Here is an 18,789-nt window from a genome sequence, read left to right on the forward strand (position 1 = left end):
CAAGCTACCAACAGCATTTTTCACAGAGCTAGAACAAATAATTTCACAATTTGTATGGAAAAACAAAAAACCTCGAATAGCCAAAGCGATCTTGAGAAAGAAGAATGGAACGGGAGGAATCAACCTACCTGACTTCAGGCTCTACTACAAAGCCACAGTTATCAAGACAGTATGGTACTGGCACAAAGACAGAAATATAGATCAATGGAACAAAATAGAAAGCCCAGAGATAAATCCACGCACATATGGACACCTTATCTTCGACAAAGGAGGCAAGAATATACAATGGATTAAAGACAATCTCTTTAACAAGTGGTGCTGGGAACTCTGGTCAACCACTTGTAAAAGAATGAAACTAGAACACTTTCTAACACCATACACAAAAATAAACTCAAAATGGATTAAAGATCTAAACGTAAGACCAGAAACTATAAAACTCCTAGAGGAGAACATAGGCAAAACACTCTCTGACATACATCACAGCAGGATCCTCTACGACCCACCTCCCAGAATATTGGAAATAAAAGCAAAAATAAACAAATGGGACCTAATTAACCTTAAAAGCTTCTGCACATCAAAGGAAACTATTAGCAAGGTGAAAAGACAGCCTTCAGAATGGGAGAAGATAATAGCAAATGAAGCAACTGACAAACAACTAATCTCCAGAATATACAAGCAACTCCTACAGCTCAACTCCAGAAAAATAAATGACCCAATCAAAAAATGGGCCAAAGAACTAAATAGACATTTCTCCAAAGAAGACATACAGATGGAGAAGACTCTTGAGAGTCCCTTGGACTGCAAGGAGATCAAACCCATACATCCTAAAGGACATTAGTCCTGAATATTCATGGGAAGTACTGATGCCTAAGCTGAAATTCCAATACGTTGGCCACCTGATGCGAAGAACTGACTCATTAGAAAAGACCCTGATGCTGGGAAATATTGAAAGCGGGAGAAGAAGGGGACGACAGAGGATGAGATGGTTGGATGACATCACCAACTCAATGGACATGAGTTTGAATAAACTCCAGGAGCTGGTGCTGGATAGGGAGGCTGGGCATGCTGCAGTCCATGGGGTCGCAAAGATTCAGACACGACTGAGTGACTGAACTGAACTGATATTATTCTAGAAGTATACTTCAACTACTTTGTGTGAAATAAACAAAATAACAAGTTCCAGAGTCAATTTTATATAATCCAACATAAATCATTTTAGCCAATTGTAAATAGTTACTTAACTCTTCTGAGATGTTCTTAGGGATTTTGAAGTCTCTGGTCTAGCAAATCTTGAGAAATGGAATGTTTTGAGTTCTATCTCTGTCTAACATTACAGACAGATATTTAGTATACACACAAATATCCATTCGTATTTCAAATACTCTCAGATGATAACACATCAGAAAACAGTCTTCACTGTCTTTTTGTATGAAAAGACTGTTCTTGTGTCTGGATTGAAATGCTATTTAAAAAAATTGACATTTCATTTAATGCTAAATTCCAGGTTACAAAAGTATTTTGACAGACAGTATGCTTCAATATATATGTACCCCCTGGGAAGTAAGGCATTCTGCCCTAGTTAGTAAGATCCTATTTTACCAATCTTTCCTGCTATGTCAATATTTAAATTAAGCCTGTTGCTTAATACTGGGCACACAGTAAAGTACTAGGGACGTTTCTGGTAACATACCCAAAACTTGAAGGCTGTAATGTTTATTATCCACCCCAGCTCTGTTGGATGCCACACAAGTGTACACAGCGACATCGGATGCCTGAGCTCTCACAATCCTGAAAAACAGTTTGACCCAACACTTCATAATTTCATCCCACTTCATAATCTGATATTTGATCCACATATACAAATAAAAATACTTGTGATAATACAAAGATCATAGAAGGTGATTTATTTGGAGAAATTTTAGTTATAAAGATTATAACCATCCATCGCAAAACATAGACGCCGCCAGTGAAATTTATTTGACAAAGCTGATTAGGCACTAAGAGTAAGCCACTGAAAATGTAACACAATGTGAGAGGTGAATATTTTTCAAATACATATTAATAGAGAATGGTGAAAATCACATAATTATAGTAAGCATCTTCCCATTATTTTGCCAAAGTTTTAGCTAAAAAGGCAGCTCTTGAAAAAATATATATGATAGATATGTCTGTGAAAGACCTATTATATAGAAATTTACTAAAACATGAACATTTAAATAATAATAAAGCATTTCAAATTTATATTTGCCATTCTCCCTCTTCTAAAAAAAAAAACTGAAAGGGAAACAAAAGTAAAAAATGTAGGAAAAGACATTTTTTAAACATTATTTAGATGAAGCTGTTGTTGCTTACTAGCTAAGTTGTGTTCAACTTTCTTGCGACCCCATGGACTGTAGCCCACCAGACTCCTCGGCCCATGGGATTTTCCAGGCAAGAATACTGGAGTGGGTTGCCATTTCTTCCTCCAGGGGATCTTCCCAGCCCAGGGATTGAACCCATGTCTCTTGCATCTCTTGCAGGCAGATTCTTTATCAGGGGGCCAACTTTACCAACTTTACTAGTTTACCAAAGTTAAGGTTTACAATTACAGTAACTCTGTGTAGCAAATCACACACAATAAAAGCTGACCTGATAACTTGTCCTCCAGACAGCAACCGGATATGGGAGGAGAGAGGCAGAGGAAGTCCATTCTTTAGCCAGTTTATCTGTGGTGGAGGCATTCCTGTGGCTCTGCATTCAATATTTATTGAGGTATCCACCAAAGCCATTAATTTCTCTGCTTCTTCTTTATTACCCCTAATTGCAGGTGGAACTATGTCATGCAGAAAATGAGAGAGGAGGGAGTGGGTTTATGACTAGTTCAAATCATTCAACTACATTTACCCATGTTTCTGCTTTGTATCCCAAAAGGAAATAACAAGGACATCAGATTTTAGAACTAAAGGCTTCAGACACCTATGGCTTCATTTCGTCTGATAGATTCTAAGGTGCATAACCAAAAGAGGATGACATTTCATATTTACCATAGACATTTAAATTAAAAATCCGGTCTTCTTCTCCAGCAGGATTAGTAGCAACACACGTGTACTTCCCCACGTCAGATGGGAGAGCTCCGTAAATGTTTAATGTGCTGCCGTCTGCAGCCACCCTGTAGGAGAGAGTATAACATGCGCTGACATGATTTGTATGGAGCTAGCTATTTCTGGAAAACGCACTTGGATTATTATATTCTTGAAAAAAAAGAGTCACCCTAAAATGCATCTTCATCTTGGATATAATGGTTCAAATCTTTTTCATTAAGTACATAGAAATCAGAGCTAGTGAAACTGAAGGTGATTTCAGGTAACCAACCAAACTTCTACAGTAATGGGTGTCATACACCCGCTGGCTCCTTCTGAGGAAAAGGAAATGAACAACACCAGGAATTTTTCTATCCACATCACGGGCAAAGGCATGTTTTTCTCAGAATGTTTTGTCATTACTTATCAATATAAGGTTGGAGTTAAATGAAAATTATAAAAATTTTGGTATAAAAACTGAAGAATGTTTATAATGTTTTAATGAGAAATTAAGGTGGAAAAAATCTAGCTATAAGCAACTTAGTATTAGTCTTAATGAGAAAGAGCTGACTCATTTGAAAAGACCCTGATGTTGGGAAAGATTGAGGGCACGAGGAGAAGGGGACAGCAGAGGATGAGATGGTTGGATGGCATCACTGACTCGATGGACATGGGTTTGGGTGGACTCTTGGGGTTGGTGATGGACAGGGAGGCCTGGCGTGCTGCGGTTCACGAGGTCGCAAAGAGTCGGACACAACCCAGCGACTGAACTGAACTGAACTGAAGGAGCAAGATGGAATAATTTATTTAATCAGTGACAACAGCTTAGTATTTATGTAAGGGTGTCGTTTGCAAATTTTTTCCCACAAATTGCTATAGCTTTCTTTTTGAATTACAAAATAGTGAATACTAACAATATGATTACATTATCAATGATATCTAAATTAAGATTATTACATTACTGATTCTATTCACACACCCTTTATTATCAAAACTTCCTATGTATTATAAAGAGGTTAAATTACTATCTATGGTTATTCTTACAATAGGCATTAGATTCTCCCAGTGTCAAGAGTAAATACTCCATTTCTACTATATCATATTATTAAATATAATTATTGAGAATTACAATTTTATTATCTGGGTCTATTTTATTTTTTCTTTTTCAAAACATAAATTTTTAAATTCCATGAGTTTAACCATATGAATAAACAAAAAGCAAGCTGCCATGACTAAAGGAAAACACTAAGTTGACTTTGGAAAAATTACTTCATTTGACGGATAAATTGGCCCCCTCACAAACCTACATGTGGAGCTGGGAACAAATAATCAAAAAATTGAAAATAAGAATAAATATATTTGAGATCTTAATGTAAGAGGAGAAGTAACAGATCCTAAATTCCTAGGTATAAATATTACCTTTTAGAATAACTTAAAGTCCCACCAACTATCTAGTACTCGGTTTGGAACTGGGTTGATATCACAGCTGATTTAATAAAAATAATTAAATATTGGTTAACTTTTGAGGGTTGTCCAACCAGAGAAGTGAAATGCAAAATGTACCTCTAAATTAAAACATTATTTGGCAATTCACCTAATCTTGTAAAGGGGACTAATATTTACATTTTAACATAAAACTTCAGGAAAAAAACCATTTATTTTTCCATAAATTGTGTACATTCAATTCATTGATTAGCAAATATACTGCAAACCCTTAAATTTAAAATATTGGTTCAAAGTAATAAAGTTTGCAATACATTTAATTAATGCCTGCTGATGTACATATATATGGAGAAGGCAATGGCAACCCACTCTAGTACTCTTGCCTGGAAAATCCCATGGATGGAGGAGGGGCCTGATGGGCTGCAGTCCATGTGGTCGCTAGGAGTCGAACACGACTGAGCGACCTCACTTTATTTTTTCACTTTCATGCATTGGAGAAGGAAATGGCAACCCACTCCAGTGTTCTTGCCTGGAGAATCCCAGGGACGGGGGAGCCTGGTGGGCTGCCGTCTATGGGGTCGCACAGAGTCGGACACGACTGAAGCGACTTAGCAGCAGCAGCAGAGGTATATATAAGGGATTCCCAGGTGGTTCAGTGGTAAAGAATCCACCTGCCAATGTAGGAGACATGGGTTTGATACCTGGGTCAGGAAAATCCCCTAGAGAAAGAAATGGCAACCCACTCCAGTATTCTTGCCTGAAAAATCCAGCGGACAGAGGAGCCTGGCAGGCCTCAGTCTGTGGGGTTGCAAAGAGTCAGACATGACTGAGTGACTAAGCGTGCATGCAAGGTATATATAATTCTTCAAGTAATTACAATTACTCTGGTGTGTATATATTATGGGACTTTGTGAAGAAATAATCTAGCAGAGTATAGAATAATGGATTATCTTTCAAAATACATTTGTTGAAAGTATCAGGAAGCCTGTAACATTTATCATTCCATCTCTATGAGGTTTGTGGCAAGAAGAGTCAACTAAAAATGGGATTTGGACACATTATAAGGGATGAACCAGGTTATGATGATAGTATCTTTTCTCAAAATGAGCCAAGCACTATGGCAAAGCTGGTGGTTTGGTGATTTCAGGACACAAAATCACATCTAAGAGATGACTGATGAATCTTTTGAAGGATGAAATTGATTTGATGAAGAACTAATTATTTTTATGATGTAGACTTTGGTACAAATGTTCTGGAATTAGAGGAATAAAATCCACAACAGCTAACTAACACTTGCAGAAATGAACACGTAGGGAGATTTTATAACACAGAGTTGAAAGATAAAGAACACATGCATACACAAATACTCTTGAATGATTCTCCCAGGAGAATATCTGTGTCCAGCTCTCCAAAACTGTACCTTTTTTCTTTCTGAATATAATGATAGCCAAGTTCCAAAGAGACTGAATTCACTATTATTCACATGAAATTTGAAGCATAAAGCATTGTAGAAGACATTACAATTAATGACATAAAGATTCTTTTTACACATACCGAATTCTTTCTGCTTCACTGTTAACTATGGGCTTTCCTTCTTTAAGCCACTGAATAAGTGGGGTGGGAATGCCATTTGCATTGCAGACCAGCTCAACATTTTCCCCAAGAAGGACACTGACTTCACTTGGAATCTCAGCATCAGCAACATTTGGAGGAACTTTGGAGAAATAATTAAGACTTTCGTTATCAAGGCATAAGTATGCAAATTCTATGAATACAACAGAATCATAGAACAATATGCCATTTTTATGTCATATTCTTCCTAGATTGTGGTTCAAGATCAAACTCTTGCCATTGTCAGAAATTACTTGAAAAATAAGTATAGGAATCACTTCAATATTCGTGTTACATTGTAAGTTGATATAATTATTTAGTCATAGGGGTTGGTGACAAGTCTACCTCATGGGCACCCTTCTTGGCCAGAGAGAATCACTCCTGATTAAAGCCTCAATAGATAGCTCAGAATTAATACAGTTCAGGAGAATCTGTCTTGTAAAAGTTTAGCATAAGTCTGAGAAAGGTATCTGAATTGAGTATTTCTCTATGATACAGTTTAAATACTATTTATTCTGAACAACAAACAGCTTATTATTCAAGATTCAATCATCTCTATTTCTTTTACTAGCATCTTTCTTCCTCACTTTAATGATTCAATTAGGAAATAATGGATAATAAAAATATTGACAATTCTATTAGAAACACATTTGAATTACTCTTCTTAATAATTACAGGGGTGTGGTTCATATAGTGGAGGCAGTTCACACCAACTTGCAAGAGCCAGATTTGCATATCTTTACAACTCTGTGTTCAGTGCCATCATTTCAAGTGGTAGCTTGAAATGGGCCACTGTGGAAATACTCACACCACAGAAACTGACAAATGACTGGTTTCAAGTCAAGACTGGTTTATTTGCAGAGTCAATTGTTAGACATTTACCAACACACCACTGCATAATCTTTCCAAATCTCATTTCAGTTGTCCAAAAGATAATAATAATTACACTAAATTTATATTTACCAAAGAAGTTGAATCAATAAGAATGCTAATGAGACATCCCATAACAACTGTCAAATACAGGAAAGCAGGCTCTTGGGTAGCTCAGTGGTAAAGAACCCACTTGCCAATGCAGGAGATGTGGGTTCAGTCCCTGTGTTGGGAAGATTCCCTGAAGGAAAATAATAACCCACTCCAGTATTCTTGCCTGGGAAATCCCACGGACAGAGGAGCCTGGCAGGCTACAGTCCATGGGGTTGCAAAAGAGTCAGATGCAACTTAGCGACTAAAACTACGACGAAGGAATAGCATGGACTAGGCCTCATGTACATATATAGCCTCTATATAGTCTTAAGACACATACAAAATGTCTGGTAAAAGTCTTTGATCGTACCACATACTCCCTGACTGGCATCTATTATTATTAATGCATTAAACATAAATTAGGCATGTAATTTCTGACACTGAATCTCTGAATAGCTGTATTTCCTTTTGTGCTTCTAAAATCTTCAGCATTACTAATTGGAAAAACCACTGATACTCATAAACTAATTTTGATTTTTAATTTCAATTTTTAGGTGATGGATTTTAATCTTACTGTGGTGATCATTTTGCAGTATATACATATATAAAATCATTATGTTGTACACGTTACACTTGTATAATGTTGGTGCATGCTCAGTCACTGTGTTGTGTCCAACTTTTTACGACCCCATGGACTGTAGCCCAAAAGGCCCCTCTGTCCATGGGATTTCCCAGGCAAGAATACTGGAGTGGGCTGCCATTTCCTCTTCCTTGTGATAATACAAAGATTATAGAAGGTGATTTATTTTGGGAAATTTTAGCTATAAAGATTATAACCATCCATCCCAGGATTGAACCCACGTCTCCTGCATTGGCAGGTGAATTCTTTACCTCTGAGTAAAGAATGGGAAGCCCTATACAGTGTTACATGTCAATTATATTTCAATAAAACTGGAAAAAATTTTTGATTTTTCTGTGGTTAGTTTCAGCAGAGCACACAGCAAGTAAATAATACATATTCACAATTGCATTGGACAAACTTAGGACAAATTCTTTTTACAATAACTATAATGAAATTGGGAAAAGCAAGCATTTCAACTTGGTTTCAAGTTAGACTTTCATTTCAATTTAAAAATTAGGCTGAAAATAATACCCAGAGGTTTGCTGAAAATCAAAAGGATGCAAGTTCTCCCTGCAGTGCTCAATTCTATGCTGGAACATAACAGATGCTAAGTATTTAATTAAGTTAATTAAGTATTTCTTGGATAAATCAATGCTCTTTATTCTCACCTCCAATTAGATTCATGATTATTTAAATGTACCCATTCCTTGACCAAGTGATTAGGACATATTTAATCGCTTCATGAGATAAATCTTACTTATCTATATAAATAGAAAGAGACTCTATAGGCTTAGTATCAAAATAAGTTATTCTAGCTTTAAGTGAACAAGTAAATACACTAAAGGAAGGTACACATTTCAGGACACATGAAAAAACAGATTTTGAAATTTCTACTGTTCTTCACATTTATGTCCATTTTCATGAAAACACTACCTACTGGTAAATGTAGGACAGAAAATTCACAGTATTTTTTGTTTATCTACAGATATTTTGGGGGCTTCCCAGGTGGCCCAGTGGTCAAGACCTCACCTTACAATGCAGGAAGTACAGGTTTGATCCCTGCCTGGGAAGCTAAGACCTTAAATGCCTTGTGCCTCGTGACCAAAAAACCAGAACATAAAACAATAGAAGCAATACTGTAATAAATTCAATAAAGACTTTAAAAAATGGTCCACATAAAACAAAATCTTTAAAAAAAATGATGTTTTGTAAGTCAAATCATTATGCTGTGTACTCTAAAATTATATGGTTCTTTACATCACTTAAATCTCAATAAACTGAAAAGACTACAATATCCAAAACACACAAAAGAGATATTTTGAATCAATTATAAAGGATCTGTTTAGATATACACTTATTTTGTAGTATAAAAAGAATGGAATAAGGAAATTGGAAGACAGATCCGAGTGTACCCCACATACCTTGAATTGAAAGAATGTAATGTTTCTGTGCTTTCCCCTCCATATTTGAGGCAATGCATGTATAGTTTCCACTATCTGAATGTTGGGACCTGGCAATTTGGAGTTTTCTTCCCCCAGACAAAATATGAACTTCCAGTGAGCCAGAATTATCTAGCGGTAGAAACAAAGCAAATCATAAAAAAGCTTTTAACATCTCTACAATTCACCATAAAAATGTCTGACTTTATGTGATAAATGTATTTCTTAAAGGTCCTCCCTTTGTACTTTGATTTGAAAGGACAGCTTTATTTTTTGAAAAAGACAAGGAGAAAAATCTCTGTAAAATGCAGACTCTTTTGTAGGTTTATATTACAGTACATTAGGCTTTCTGAACTAACATAGCTATGTGCATAATACTGAACGTGTGCTAGTTTATCAACCTAATGAATGAGGAGCAAAAGAAAACAATCATAGGAAATGCACAGCTACATTACCAATGGGTTTGTGGTTCTTCAACCATGCTATGGAGGGAGGTGGGATTCCAGCAGCATCACATGTTAAAGTAACAGGATTGCTGACTGTCTCCACAGTGACTTCGTTTTCAGGCCCTTCAATACTGGGTGGCACTGTAAAAAGAAAGAAGAAAATCATGTGTCCTCATTAAGTTAATTCAGGACACTTTCTTTCATTTGCATATCTGGGGGAAAAAAGACTTGTATTAGAGGCAGATGCTCACCATATACATTGAGGTGGAAATTTTTATCATCCCGTCCTGCTACATTTATAGCTCTACATACATACTGGCCTGTGTCAGATACCTAAAAGAAAAAGATACTATTGTATGTGTTCCATTAAGTTACAGATGACCAATCACACTGTTCGAGTGTAGATTAAATCATCAGTCATCTTTATGCTCGAATGCCCCAGTCCTAATTGCTTTCTACAATCCTGCTTTTTCTTTTAAATGAAAAAATGAAGAGAATGGCATTGATGATGTTATTTTTTTTGATGACAATTTTTTAGTGTAGTCAAGGAAAGATACAACTTCCAATTCTCTCTTCCATAATCCCAGCAAGGAGTCACGCACGACACACAAACAAGAATAAAAGATGCACCTCAGCTTTTGTGATGTGCAGCATTTGTCCATCGGCCAAAATCTCCAGCCGAGCAGACTCTGTTAGCATCCGTCCGTTCTTATACCAGGTGATGACTGGAGGCGGGACAGCATTCGATCCACACTCCAGTGATACTGAGGTCCCCTCTCTTACATTAACTACAGAAAGAGATTCGCTTCCATGATCTTTAATGCTTGGGGGCACTGAAGAAGGAAAATAAAAAACAGAGGTTTTGTTTTTTCCATTAAGATGCTCAGATAGAAAATAGCTAATACCAGTTTAAAAATGAAAGACTCATATGAGAAGAGTATAAACAAACCATAAACAGTCAGGGAAAGTTTTTTCTTGCCTTCCCCAGCTTGGTTGATAGCTATACAAGTGTATTCGCCACCATCAGATACCTTGGCCCGGATAATTTGCAAAGTTCGACCACCTGTGGGCAAATATAATGCAAATTGAAGAGTGGTATAGAAATTGTTGTAATAACTAGTTTATCAATAAGATTAATGACAAAATATATCCTTTCCCTTAGAGAGAAATCTATATATATTAATAGAAGCATTTCATATACAAAATGAAAGAATTTAATCAGTTTCCTTGGATCCTTTCATTATTATTTACTCTGAAAGTTAAAGTGTTAGGCACTCAGTCATGTCTGACTCTTTTTTGTGACCCCATGGACTATAACCCACCAGGCTCCTCTGTCCATGGAATTTTCCAGCAAGAATACTGGAGTGGGTTGCCATTCCCTTCTCCAGGGGATCTTTCCCACCTTAGGGATTGAACTCAGGTCTCTCACACTGCAGGCAGACTCTTTACCGTCTAAGCAACCAGGTAAGCCCGTTACTTACTCTACTTCCTTCTAAAAGAAGAAATTAATAAAAATTTATCTCCAGTAACCAAATGTGGATAACAGAACTTTCATACAGATTCTTCTGAGTAAACAATAATTTTACTATAGTCAGTATAACTTAAGTATTTCTGGTTTAAATCTCCCACAGTACGGAAGTGGCTATCATCTGTTAGCCAATTTATCTACCCTCCAGGAGCTTTAGTGCTGATTAAAAACAACCAGTGAATTTATCCAATGAAAGCACTATTTCGTAAACTTATCATCCCCAAGGGATTAGTAAGCAGTTCTGCTCCTAAATTTCATAATTTTTTGAAGCAGACCTTGTTGCTGTACATTCCCACTCAACTCATAAAAGTCTACACAGTTTCATCCTAACGGCCCCAAATGGCTAGAGAGAGGCATTTAACGTGAACAAATGAATGTAGCAAGACAAAAGTCTGGAAAGAGACTAAGTTGAAATTCCATTTGTATTAAAAATAAAGAAAAATGAGAAAGTGTCACCTACTTTAAAAGAGTACTAGGTTCCTTACCAGGCACAATGAGAGCATTTGTGTTTGGTTTGATAGGCTGTTCATTCTTGAGCCAGCTGAGATCAGGAGGTGGAAAACCAGAGACCTCACAGGTCAAAGAGATGAAATTGTTCACCACAACAGTGAGATTTTCAGGGTTAGGACCAATGACACTTGGAGGAACTATAATAGTAAATATATTAAAAGTGAAATATGTTAATATTAAACATATTAAAGTGAAAAATGATATTATCAATAACACATACTCCAGTTTATTAATATAAGCCCAACCACTGTACTCTGCTAAAGCACTGAGTTAATGATACTAATTATTTACCTTTCTTCTTTGAATTCCCTAATGCCTTCATCAAATTCATGTACATCAGTTTTGTTTTTTCCAGTTGAAAGAAAATACTAGACTTTTCAAAGGCAGAATTATTGTGCATTTTATTTGTAAAACGTTGGAAGTTCTTAAGATGGTTTTGTCAATGTACAAAGACCTAATACTGCTTTTTATTAAATATATTTGAATATTCTGGCTTTTAATATTACACCCTTAAAGTTTTTATTTTCTTGCATATAGATATTTTATTTTAGGGTATCTATTTGTAAATTATATAGGTAATTTCAACAATGTAAAAATAAATGACTTTCAAGATGAGCAAAAAGTTTAAGAAATAAACAATATAACGTCTTATTGTTCAACACCAAAAAAGAATTCCAAAAGCTTTTCTACAGAAAAAAGTGGAGTAAAAAAAAGATTAATAATGCAATGACAATTATGCATATTAAAACACACGTTTATGGAACAATAGATGTTTTCATAAGAACACACACATATTGAAGGAATAACATTATGGATTCAATGACTTCCAAAGTGGGGATGGGGTGGGAATAGAAGTGAGGAATGGGCATTAAAAATAAATGAATACATGAATGAATGAATAGATTTAAAGGCAGAGATAGGTCTTGCTCAGGCTAGCGAAGATAGTAAGACATGAGATAAAGAATGTAACACTCTATTATTATATTATACTCTCTATATTATTCTCTCTACATATTATATTCAGATTGGGACTTTAAAACAGCATCAAAAACAAAAAAGATCAAAATGACAAAATTGCTTTTTAAATATTACTATCAAATTTTTAATCACTAATTTTCATGACCATTCATTTATACTTATTTCAGATGCTGTGCTAAGTGCTGATGCAGTACAAAATATAACAGATTATATCTATAAAGAATAATTTGGTGGTAGTGACATTGAGCAAAAAAGTGACAGATAACATTTTTTTGAGTGGTTATGCTGCGCCAGGCACTAAACACTTCATAATGCCATTTCTTTGAAAGCTCCTAAAACTTATGTGTTAGATACAGTTCTTATCCTCTTATTATAGATGAGGAAGCTGAGACACAGGGAGGTTAGCATCTTGCCTAAGCTTTCACAGTTACTGGGAGAGGTTGGTGTCTGGCTTTAGAGCCCTGTTCTCAGCCACCATCTGATACTGCCTTGTAATTACAAGTGTGCATGCTTAGTTGCTCAGTCGTGTCTGACTCTTTGAGACCCTGTGGACTGTAGCCTGTCAGGCTCCTCTGTCCATGGGATTCTCCAAGAAGACAAAAAAGGGGGTATCTTCCAGAAAGACGGCATGGCATATACAATGGTCCAAATCGGGAAAAGAATATGGCACCAGAAGGCTGACCTGACCAGAGTTTGAAGAGCAAGGTTGCTGGGGAGTCAGGCTGGAGAGTAGACAAGATGTAAGGACTAAGCAGCATCAAGTCCTACAGGGTCTTCTGGGCATCATTAAGAACACTGAAATATAGCCCAAGGAAAGGAAAGCAGGAGAATGGTTTACTCAAAAATTCACTTAAAAGACACCACTCTGGCCACAGTGGAGGGGACTGGTGAGAAGGCTAAAAGGAACTCAGAATGACCAGTTAGGTGACTATTGCTGTGGTAAGTGCAAAAGATTACAGTGCTATGCTGAGGATGGCGTCGGAAAGAACAGAAGAGTGAGTGGACCCAGGGTGTTTTGTGGGTAGAATATCCAGGACTCAATGCTTTGGGTGTGAGGTTTAAGGAGGAGGAGGAATCAAGGATGACATTCCTTTTCCTGGCTTCAACAGTGGGAAGATGGTGATTCCCTTTACTGAGACACAGATCCCTGGAGGAGGAACACATTTTGGAGAAAAGGGAATAAGCTCAGTTACATACATATGGTTTTATGAGTGACTATCACACGTTTGTATGATAAGAAGTAAACACCTGAATAGAAGAGTCTAGAGTTCCTGAGGGGGCCCTGGCTGGAGATAAAACTTTGCAAACTATCCACACATAAATGGTATCTGAAATTTGGGGATTCATGAGCTCACATGATGAGTGAGGAAGAGTTTGAAGAAATGAAGTTGAGGGCTTAGAAAAATAAGGAGTAATAGTCAAGTAGGAAGGGAGGAACTAACAAAGGAAACAGAATGAAAGATTGGAAGGAAAGATATAAATAAGGGGTGTAGGTGCCACGTAAGCCAAAGAAGAGAAATTGTGAAAAAGATGGTCAAATGCTAGAGAATGTCAAATGCTCAAAAGTAAGAAAGATAAAGCCTGGAAAATGCCTACTGGATTTTTTATGTCATTTCGTGAATTCGGTGAGCAGCTTCATTGGAGTTGTGGGGGTGAAATCTGGTGAGTAGTGGTGGGAGGAGTGAGCAGGAGTGAGGAGATGGAGACAGTAAATATACACAGTGATTAGAGAAGGTTGTTTTGAAATCGGGGGCAAAGAGAGGGAGGCAGCTGAAGGGAAATACTAGGTCCAAGGGAGAGTTTCTTATTTTTACTTTTTAAGAGGGAAGAGAGAAGTAAATTTAAGTGATCTTAGGAAAGAGCCAGTAAAAGTGTGAATTCCAATACTGGAGAGGAAGAGAGGAGACTGTGGGATTTCTGAGGGGGTAGTGGCAGGGATCTAGAGCCAACTCAGCCTTTGGAAGGCAGAGGAACTCTTCCATTCTGTGTTGTAACAGAAGGAAAGAAGAAATGGCAGTATCAGACACAGCTGATATTGTCAATTTGATGGTAGGAATTAGAAGTGGTTTCTGCAATATGCCTTCTCTTTTCCCTGTAAAACAGGATGTAAGGGTATTGACTGAAAGTGAGAGGTGGGCTGTGATTGACTGAATGTTTGCGTCCCCCCAAAATTCATATACTAAAACCCTAACTCTCAGTGTGGTTGTATTTGAAGATGGGGACTTAAAGGAAGAAGTGAAACATAAATGACGCCATAAAGGTCATAAACCTGATCCTACCAGATTATTGTCTTTATAAAAATAAGACAGCTGAAAGCTTCCTTGCTTTTTCTGTCCATGTGTACTCGTGGAAGGGCCGCATGAGGGCAAACTGGTCGTCTGCAAGCCAGAAAGAGCCTTCACCAAAGCTGAATCCTGCTGGAACCTTGATCTTGGACTTTCCAGCCTCCAGACTGGGGAGAAAATGAACCCTTGTTGTTTAACCACGTAGTCTCTAGTATTTTGTTAATGGCTGCCCAAGCTAAGACAGGGGCCATCTGACGTTCGAGAAGGTGTGAGGGTCACTCTGAAGTAGAGACATAAGGATGCGCCCCAGCCAGTATAAAGGGCTCATTTCAAGCAGCACCTGTGAATTTATAGCTCCAGTATTCCTGATGCCAAGAGTTTCTCCAGCCAGGGTTACCTACCTGGGTATAGGTATGGAATTCAGTTGAGAGGTAATACAGAAAAGCAGCTAAGCTTAAAGCCTCTGGAATCAGACTACCTGAGTGAAAATCCTGGTTTTGCATTTGCCAGCTGTGTAACTTCGGCCATGTCACTTTATCTCACAGAGGCTCATCTTTTTCATCCGTAAAAGAGATATATAATAGGACCAACCACCTGGGGTTGAGACAATTAAGTAAAATAACATTTATAAAAGCAACCGGCACGTCATGTTATAGGGATCAAGCAGTCAGTATGTTGTGTTGCTATATGTGGAGCTGAGCTTTTATTAAGCAAGAGCACTGAGAAGACATAGGCTAAGAGCAGTAATTGATACGCTGGTCAATGAAGGTCAAGCTGGATGTGAAGGAAAGCAAAAACACAGAGGGCTGGAAAACATTGGAGGTCAACAGACTGAAGGTTGGAGACCAACAAGAACAAGCACTGTTGGAAAACAAATGGTATGGTTTTAGGGAAGCAATTTAAATGGTTTCTCCCCTACATGGATTTTCCAGGATTTAATCCAATATGAAGTATGGATTCCTATTGCAGTCAGGAGATCAAGACACCATGAGCTGGCAAAAGAGGAGACCCCTCCTGTCCCATTCTTAACAGTAAACATTCATGCAAGGTCCCCAATTCAGATGATTCTGCTATACATTAAGAAGAGAAACTGGATATGAAGGAAATATAATCAAGGGACAACAAATATTTATTTAGCAACTACCATGTCTTTAGGTTTAGGAAGACCAAGAGCCATAAGAAATAACCATTTGTCTATAGCATTTATAATAAAGTTATAAGACAGAGGTGAAGATACAGACATATAAAGATAATAAGGTAGCATCTGTAACTGCTAAAACTGGGGTTTTTACAAGATGCTTTTGACCACATAAAGAAAGAAAAATGAATCCTGCCTTGGGGAATCAGGAAAAATAATCAACACTTTTATTTTTCAACATTTATTCTACCGTACTTCATTGATTAGAATGTATACTTTCACAATGATTATTATTATTTAATTCTTTCTTTCTGCGAAATCATAATACATTATTACCATTTTGGTCAGATTTACTCAACAAAAGTTTCTAAGCACTGGGACTGCAGAGATAGCACTGCCTGAAATCTGTTACTGAGCATCAGTACCAGACATCGCTAGACGTCAATACTTCCTCCATATCGCACCACAAAAGAATATCCATTGTGCGAAATAAAAGTCCTTTGAAAGAAGAAATGTTTCACTAATGTCAAATTTCTGCTATTTTCAAAATGAGCTAGGATTTGGTATATGAATCACATAGAGTGAGAGTGAGCAAAAGTTGCTTGGTCGTGTCTGACTCTTTGCGACCCTGTGGACTATACAGTCCATGAAATTCTCCAGGCCAGAATACTGGAGTGGGTCGCGTTTCCCTTCTCCAGGGGATCTTCCCAACCCAGGGATCGAACCCAGGTCTCTTGCATTGTAGGCAGATTCTTTACCAGCTGAGCCATGTGAATCAAACAGTTAAAGAAAATCTGTTATAATAATTGTTCACCATTTCCAATTTAATATTCTGGAAGCAGCTGTGTGTCATGAAAATAAAATTATTTATGGTTGACATCCAACAGCATTTTTAGCAAAAGCAAAAAAAAAAAAATAGTATTTATGGAGTGTCTAGCATTTATCGAAAACTTAAAATCTGATAAATGAATTAGATGTATGGATGGTTCTTAGGAACTATTTAACCACACAAAGTGACTTTTTCTTCCTTGGGGAGTGTATTAAGTTCTGGAGGGTGTAACTCAACATGAATTCTATAACTGAGGATAGAAACTGGTTCCAATCAGGCCCAGTGGGTAAATTTTCATGAGTAGAAGAGCTATTTTTGGTTCTTACTTCATATAAACTTATACTCTTTGGGATTTCAAATTTTGATTTTTTTTTTTACTTTGAAATAAGTAGGAGTAACTACTTTGTCTTAGGGGACTGAAATAATATAAAAACAGTCTTCCTAAAAGATTTGTACTTTATAAATCCCACAAGCTGTGGTAAAAAAGAAAGAAGGGGAAAGATTGAATGAATGCTGGCTCTACACATTGTTCAAGTTAAAAACTAGGAAATAAGCCTACATAATCTAAAACACAGTTTTCCTGCTTTTTCAAGCATACTCTAACAGATGTTTTTGGAACTGAGCTCTTACCATGAACATTGAGGTTAAAATATTTTTTGGCACTTCCAGCTGTGTTCTCAGCAACGCACACATATCTGCCGATATCTGTTATTTGACTATTTAGAACCTAAGGGGAAAAATGAAGCAATTTCAACTAAAACTTTTTAGAAAGCAACTTGTCAATTTTAAGAATAAACAATCCATATTCTTCCTAGTCAATACCAGATAAACATAATAAAGAATTTTTGTATGTAGCATGGCTGATGCTGGTTTTTATGAGGTCAATTAAATAAATATTTATAAAGATTTCTAATCAGAAAAGGCAATTTTGTACACACTGGCATACTGACTAAGAAAAGTCCGAAGTCTTTCTCCCACTTCCCCATCTACATCCCTGCCCATGTGACTATTTGGAAACTCCTCCCATTAAGAAGTAGGATAAAGATGTAGAATTTGTGTTGGCCTTGTGACCAGCTTTGACCAGCAGAGTGTGATGGATGTGACAGTGTTCCATTTCAAACCTAGGCCTTGTGCGCTTCCCCTCACTCATCTGGAAGCCTGCCACCACTCTGTGAGGAAACCAGGATTAGCCGGCTGGAAGGTGAGAGATCACATGGGAAGGGTCATCCTAGTTATTGCAACTGAGGCCGCAGAAATGTGCCAGAGCCCAGCTAAGATCAGCAGAGCCACTAAATTCAACCCACAGTATGTAGACACTTGAGTAAGCCTTGCCAAGACCAGAAATCACCCATTCAACCAGAAGGCTTGTGAGCTGAATAAATCCCTATTGTTTTAAGCTGTTCGAAGTGGTTTGTTTTACACAGCAAGAGTTAATATAGTAGCTATGTTTTTAAATTATGCAGGCATTTCTATCGATCTACATATCTTTTAGCTCGAGCCAACGGAAATATTTAAGCATTTAGCGTTGTACGTGCATCAAATAGAAAAAGTCATGATGTTTAGAAGATACTTAGAGAATTCAAGATTATTTATAAGCAGTGAATCGCATACTTTTTTTTTTTTTTTAAATAACTCCATAAGATATGTTCTGGGTTGGATTCCCTGATGCTTAAATTCTTGGGCCTACAGAACATCATTAATATGTTCAAGAAATAATTTCTTAAGTTGTGTCCTAACAAAAGAGTTGGTGTTATTTCTACAAGTGTCTATCTTTCTTTTAGGACACTTGAAAAAAATAAGACATACCCATTAGTGCACAGTAATTCAGGATATTTATATGGTTTCCATTATTATCAACTCTTTGCCAACAGAGGACAAATTTTAATCTACACAGAACCTTATACTATCTAGAATATTATCAACAGAAATATGCAATGA

General features: G+C 37.0%; 1 protein-coding gene across 6 annotated transcripts in view; it reads right to left on the reverse strand.

Annotated features, from left to right (window-relative positions):
- HMCN1 (hemicentin 1) overlaps window positions 1-18,789 on the reverse strand; it is a 546,437-nt gene that overhangs the window by 125,041 nt on the left and 402,607 nt on the right. For 5 of the 6 annotated variants that reach the window (XM_044942718.2, XM_044942719.2, XM_025285474.3 and 2 more), the window contains 11 exons: window positions 17,482-17,578; window positions 11,597-11,758; window positions 10,533-10,646; window positions 10,214-10,416; window positions 9,835-9,916; window positions 9,593-9,724; window positions 9,120-9,269; window positions 6,057-6,216; window positions 3,024-3,148; window positions 2,629-2,812; window positions 1,691-1,788 (listed from right to left, as the gene is read on the reverse strand). In XM_044942718.2, the coding sequence (XP_044798653.2) occupies window positions 1,691-1,788; window positions 2,629-2,812; window positions 3,024-3,148; window positions 6,057-6,216; window positions 9,120-9,269; window positions 9,593-9,724; window positions 9,835-9,916; window positions 10,214-10,416; window positions 10,533-10,646; window positions 11,597-11,758; window positions 17,482-17,578 (1,507 nt within the window). The remainder of the gene's footprint in view (window positions 1-1,690; window positions 1,789-2,628; window positions 2,813-3,023; window positions 3,149-6,056; window positions 6,217-9,119; window positions 9,270-9,592; window positions 9,725-9,834; window positions 9,917-10,213; window positions 10,417-10,532; window positions 10,647-11,596; window positions 11,759-17,481; window positions 17,579-18,789) is intronic. The other variant, XM_044942717.2, reaches the window with a different exon arrangement.

The sequence above is a fragment of the Bubalus bubalis genome, chromosome 5, assembly GCF_019923935.1.
Source record: "Bubalus bubalis isolate 160015118507 breed Murrah chromosome 5, NDDB_SH_1, whole genome shotgun sequence".
Classification (NCBI taxonomy): domain Eukaryota; kingdom Metazoa; phylum Chordata; class Mammalia; order Artiodactyla; family Bovidae; genus Bubalus; species Bubalus bubalis.